Below are 6,478 nucleotides of genomic sequence, written 5' to 3'. Positions count from 1 at the left end.
TAAAATGACATAGAATATACATCCCACACACCTCATCTCTTTAAAAAAAGAATAAAATAGCCCATTCTTAACACTATATTTCCAAAAAAATCAGAGCAGGATGAAAACCAACTGCTCCATTGCAGGGTGCTTTGAGGACAAACATTCACTGAGGTATATGAAATAGCTGTTTCGCCTGCAGTCAGCAGTCAGATAGCTAATTAAACAGGTGCAGTTCTATTTTCTGTTATTTGTATGAGGGAAGGCATGGCTCCTGGTATAAAGACACATTCAGAACTGCAATGCAATTAAAATGACTCTTAACTATCATGTACTGAAGGTAACCACTAAACTCAAAGGTGTGGGTAGAGTCCATTTTTGTTTCTGTTTAGAGTAAGTAATAATATGCCTAACTTAGGGGAAAAACAAAAACAATAACAATAACCCAGGAGTCAAATTATCTGATGAATGAAATGACAATTGTGAGGAAGGGGTACAAAAGAAAGAGTGTGATTGTGGAAGAATTATCATCACCAAGCTGGGTAATTTCCTCGGGACATATAAGATTAAACTCTCCCTTGTTGAACAAGGTTGTTCCTCATAGCGAACAACAGATGGGCCAAGTGTATGATGTAAAAGTGAAGAAGCACGCCATTAGGAGTCAATTCAAAGAAAACAGAATATCCATTGTTGAAGGCTCACAGGAGGAAAGCCACCCAAGAGCTAAATTTAAAATGTATTCCTTCGTGTTTGTGAAGATTTACCCATACAATCCTTTACTTTTTCTCTCATATATATCCTCTTTGTTGGTTGCATTTCAAAGCAATCTGACCACTCCCTCTCCTTCTGTTTTCTTACTGGTTATTGAGAGAAGTAATTATGGACCCACCAAATCACACAGGTGGATTTGAGAAATGAGAAAACAGTATTGAAAAGTTAATTTCTGATGCTGCCAAAGTTTATCCAATTTAAAAGACACCAGGTGACACAACTGGCTCTCAGCTGCAATAATTATTGAGTAGGATAACTGTGGATACAGGGGTCATTTGGATTTTATGAAGGGAGAACATATGAATACTGTGAAACTATGAACAAAAAGTCTCATAAAAGTAATGTCCCACAGGCTGAGAAAGATTCAAGTTTTGTGGCTCTTGATGTTTATATAATTTTGGGGACCTTTTATACAAAATTAGGGAGTTCCTTGGTGGTGTGAAGGGTTAAGTGAGGCTACTAACTGAAAAGTTGGTGCTTAGAGCCTACCCGGAGGTGCCTCAGAAGGCCTGCTTTTGAAAGGTCACAGCTATGAAAATCCTATAGACACACAGGAGGCCGCCATGAATCGAAACCAACTCCAAGGCAACTGGTTTGGTTTCTGGTGTTCAAAATAAGTACAAAAACGTATATTTAGAAGGAGAAAATAAAACACAAAAAGTTACTGAAGCTTTTGGAGATTCAGGTCCTAGAAATCTTGAATTTGTTTAGGCATTGCCAGAAATGCTAATCCAGAAGTGCTTGCTTATTCCACCCTCAGCTCCCACTCCCCACTTAAAACACTAGTCCACTCCCAGCAACTCCCAGTACACACAGAGGCTCTTCCTCGCAACTGAGAGGCGTGGTGATTAGGCTTCATTAGCATCACGGTAAATATTCCTTTGCCACGAGAACCTCCCCTTGTCACTAATTTTATCTGCTCTGAAAAAAAAACCTTAAATTACCATGAAACTTAAATAACAACCTTTGGATCTGATGATTGTCATTGCATTGTAACCTCAAGCACCTCTCACCTACCTAGACCTCGGCATCGCAGCTGAATCAACCTTGGGTTTTATACGTACTGGGCTGGTGTTAAGACCAGCCTTAGGGATACACACAACTTGGCGCGCCCAGAGTAGCAACCCGCGGGGACCTCATTTCGCGTGCGGCGGGGGAGACTGCGCGCGGGGGGGCGAGTCCAGACCGCGTCTCCACCTGATTGGCCGGGCCGGCCCCTAGGGGCGGGCTCTCCCCAGCGCTCGCCCTGCCGGGGGTGGCTATATTGGCACTGTTCCTGCTGGGTCGGGTGGCTTTCTCGCGCTGAGCTGGACCAAGGAGAGGTTCTTGAGGGCGGTGCGGGCGCAGGAAGGGGAGCGAGGCTGCCGAGAACGAGCAAGGGGCTGCGGGGCTGCAGTGCGATGAAGCAGCGGCTCAGGGAGCAGAGACTGGTGGTGTGGCGAGACGGGCCGGCCCGGGGCCGGGGCTGCTGCTCCGGAGGCTGCTGAGGCGCCGCGGCGGCCGGCGCGGAGACCCGCGGGCGAGAAGGAGGAGAGGCTGCGGAGCGGGGGGGAAGCCGGCTGGGCGGCAGGCGGCTCCGGTTGGCCTCCCTGGTCGGGTGGAACCATGCGTGTGGCCAAGTGGCTGACGGGGCTGCTCTACCAGCTCTCGCTCTTCATCACCAGATCTTGGGAGGTTCACTTTCACCCAAGGCAAGGTAAGGTCATCACGGGGCGCCTTGAGCGGCGAGGTAGAGGCGCGGGGCGGGAGTGGAGATACGGAAGGAGGGTGTGAGCCGCTCAGTTCGTTGGGGGAACCTTATCGCTGCTTTCGAGACACCAGGATCAGCCAGCCCAAAGCATCTCGAGAGGTCACGGCTGCGCTGGGTTTCGAGGAATCCCGCGTGCGGAGGACGCATCTCACTGCCCCGGCCACGCGACGGGGACGCGTAGGGCAGGGTGGCGCGTGCGCCCGACGGCACGAATTGGCGGAGGCTGGGACTCGAAGAGGGACTAGGGAAAGTGGTGGGCTTCTCAAGACGGTGAGTGGCAGGGTCTTTGCAAGGGGGAAGCAAGATCGGGGTGTGGGAAAGCAGAACATGCACAGTCCGCGTGTGAGTGTGTGCGTGTGTATACGGACGCGCGCGTGCCAATCAGCATGTGTGCTTTCGTCGTGCCCTTGGGTACCGAAACCCAGGATGGCAAAGACGTTTGGTTGATGAAGTATGGCACTGGGGAGGTGGGAACGGTTGGGGGCTAAATGGCCCTATCACTGTGATTGCAGAAGCCTTGGTGAGGTCACTGGCCTCCTACGAAGTGGTGACCCCTGCTCGGGTCAATGAGTTCGGAGAAGTGTTCCCTCAGAGCCACCACTTCAGCCGGAGAAAGCGCAGCTCGGAGGCGCTAGAGCTCACGCCCTACAGGACCCACTACCGCATCAGCGCCTATGGGCAACTCTTCCAGCTGAACCTGAGCGCCGACGCGGCCTTCCTGGCCGGGGGCTACACGGTGGTGCACTTGGGAACCCCCGCGCGCGGGGCAGAGGAGCGCAGCGCGGCGCCCCCAGACCTGCGCCACTGCTTTTACCGCGGCCAGGTCAACTCGCAGCAGGATCACACGGCAGTCTTCAGCCTCTGTGGAGGCCTGGTAAGCTGCTTGGCTCCCTTGGCGACCCAGTCGGGCTGCGTGGATAGCGGGTTCCTTTGGTTTGTTGGTGACACAGGGATTCATGGTGGGCCACCAGAGGGACTTAAACCCAGGCATATCCAATCCAGAGGTCACTCTTTCCTGCAGCCAGGAGAGTGTTTAAAGTGAGGCTCATCAGCATGCCTTTGCCTGCTTGGCACTATCTACCCCTCAGTGCAAAGCTGAAAGAGAAATCTTTCTTGAAAGTCTCAGATGCTGGCCTGGTGAGTCAGGGAGGGCCTTTGGGGCCTCTGCTACAAGTGGAATGTGATTTCCACCAGGAAGGCAAAGTACTTCACTCTGACAGACCCATTCGTGACCTCCTATTGAAGGCAGACCCCTCTCAGCTCTGCACCATAATTCACTTAAATTTGTTCTTTGAATTTAGAGTGAGAGAAGAAAAATAGAACAAATACAAATAAAGTGCAAAAGTGAAAAGGGCCCTCCGCTGGAAGAAAAGGTTTGATAAACAAAAGAAATGTTTCTTTTGTTATAGTATGGGGATGGCCATTAATCTCTGAATTAGGGAAGAGGTTGAACCTGCCTGTTTAAAATGCCTTGCACTTAAAAATGTAAAGTCTATCTACAGAGACCTGGATTCCAGGAAATGAAAAATAATCATTAGAGTAACAAGAGTAAGAGATTTTGTGGAAAGTTCACTGAGGAGAGAGAGGAAAGGAAATAAAATTTTGAGCTCTCTGTGTGTGTTTCAAGGAAACCCTGGTGGCGCAGTGGTTAAGTGCTATGGCTGCTAACCAAGAGGTCCACAGTTCGAATCCGCCAGGCGCTTCTTGGAAACTGTGGGGGCAGTTCTACTCTGTCCTATAAGGTCGCTATGAGTCAGAACCTACTCAAGGGCAGTGGGTTTGGGTGTTTTTTTCTTGGTATGTGTTTCATTTGTTTCTCTAAAGCAGTCTTAACCATTTCTTTGCCATGAACTTCTTCAGTATTTTGGTGAAACCCAGGACCTCTTCTAAGCATAATAATTTTAAATGTGTAAAGTAACTATAAAGGAAACCAATTAAATAAAACCAGTAATCGAAATATTATAAAACCCAACTTGTGATATAATACTCTCACAAATTAATTCATTAAATAATAAACGCATTAAATAATAAGATCTACTGACCAGTCCATCTATGACCATACTTTTGTAGGGGTGATTATGGGGACGATGAGTATAAACAGTCCAGATAGCTACATCAACTCTGGTGTGTTATGAAAATATTCTCTTATGGATAACAAAGTCACAATGTCTGCGGTTTCGCTTGCGTTCACAATTGAAAGCAATGATAAATATCAGTTGGAGGTTAGTGAAACTGAAGATGTAACTCTTCCCCATCCACATTCCTGGAACCCCAGATTAGGAACATTGGTTTTAAACAACCAGATATTAGCTTGCTTAATCAGAAACTCCTGATAAATGTATCTTCAATAAGAAACAAGGACTAGAAGTTTGGTTACAGGTTTCCCGCATTCTTCCCAAGTGTTGTAAATTTTGTTGTGCAAATAATAATAATAATAAAGTACCTTTAAGAATGTTCAGAGATATTTTCAAAACATTATCACTATTCTTTTATTAAGTAAAAAGTTGATTAACAGTTCTCTCCTGGCCAAATGTAATACATCCTCTTAGGTTATTTGATTTAAGAAGTCTTCCTGGGTGTGAGTAGTGGAAACTCTCTTTGCTCTTTTTCATGCTGTTATCTTTAGCTGTATTTACATGAAATGCCTGAACAATTTCCTTCCTTTCTGCTGTGGATAAATGAAAATGCAACGTCAGAATGGCAGAAGCACACTCTAATATTTACACAGTCACCTATGCATCAAAGGAAAAAAAATTCTAGACCCTTTTAAAATAGTGTTTAGTTTGTCTAGCAAATCCCAGATTTACTACCACAAATTTGTCATGGTCAGTATGTATTCTTGATTTAGTATTTAGTATTTTATGGCATGAAAAAACATTCCAGATGGGAAGCATTATTAGAGTGACGTTTCTGCTTATGTCGATTTATAATGTCGTCGTTCAAATTCAGTACTTTTAGAATTCAGAAAACCGTTGAAGGTGTTTTTGAATCATAATGGAAGTTCATCTTTTTCTGTCACAATCAACTTCAGTACAGTTGCATAAGTTATCACCATGTATTATCATTTATTTATGTACTTTGCTTTTGATAGACTTACTAATATTATCAGAATTTATTCATTTGATTTAAGAATTAAAAATTAATTTTCATACCTATGTAACTCAGTTTTATCTTACTTGTTCTCATGGTTGAGGACATCAATCATTGTAGAAATGGAAATTTTCTGGCAATATAGCAAATAACTAAAAGAGCTAAATTTTTTTTTCTGTAGTGCCGTCGTGACCTATTGTAAATCAAAATTACTAATGAGGTTAGTGACACTTCCTTGATTTTTAAATTTGATGTTAGCTCAAAAACAAACATATGAGCTGCATATTTATTATGGCATATTTTATTTCTATCCCTGACTCTAACATTAGCTTTCTTTAGATCAATTGTTTTATCAAATAGCAAAACCTCTGGTAGGTTTTAGAATCCATTTGTCATTAGCTCAGATTCTTCTTTTTATTCTCAGATCAGCCTATAGTCTTTAAATCTAGATAAAATTGTGGTAGCCAGAGCCTGGGCCATCTGAGTTATTCGCAGATCAACACTGACTCAAAGTCAATGATGCCAGTCTTCTAGCTCGGCTCCTACCTGCCTGCAGACTTATCTTTGTAACCTTGTGTATGTGACTGTGGTGATCTGACTTTGACATCTGTCAGTACATTAAACACCAAGGTTGATGTTTACGGAAGGTTATTTGGAGTCAGCGTTGAGAGAAGTTTCCTTCTATTTCTAGTAGTTTTTTTTTTTTCTCCTTTTTTAAGACTTTTTTTTTTCATTTTCCCAGCTTAGTTCTTCTAGTAGATTTTTGTTTTGCTTTAGTTTTGCTGTTAATCATGAATTAATGTTATATTTTATCAAATGCTTTTCCTGAATATATTGAAAGACTCTTATGATTTCCTGCTGTTCTCCTCCATGTATGGTCTCAGACAT

At 44.3% G+C, this 6,478-nt stretch overlaps 1 protein-coding gene across 1 annotated transcript in view; it reads left to right on the top strand.

Annotated features, from left to right (window-relative positions):
* Positions 1-2,065: 2,065 nt before the first annotated feature.
* ADAMTS20 (ADAM metallopeptidase with thrombospondin type 1 motif 20) overlaps positions 2,066-6,478 on the top strand; it is a 212,744-nt gene continuing 208,331 nt past the window's right edge. Inside the window, exons 1-2 of the mRNA XM_049882873.1 lie at positions 2,066-2,446; positions 3,013-3,374. Coding sequence (XP_049738830.1) covers positions 2,356-2,446; positions 3,013-3,374 — 453 coding nt within the window. The 5' untranslated portion in view covers positions 2,066-2,355. The remainder of the gene's footprint in view (positions 2,447-3,012; positions 3,375-6,478) is intronic.

This window comes from Elephas maximus, chromosome 4, assembly GCF_024166365.1.
Source record: "Elephas maximus indicus isolate mEleMax1 chromosome 4, mEleMax1 primary haplotype, whole genome shotgun sequence".
Taxonomy (NCBI): Eukaryota; Metazoa; Chordata; class Mammalia; order Proboscidea; family Elephantidae; genus Elephas; species Elephas maximus.
This window is presented reverse-complemented; position numbering and strand designations above follow the sequence as displayed.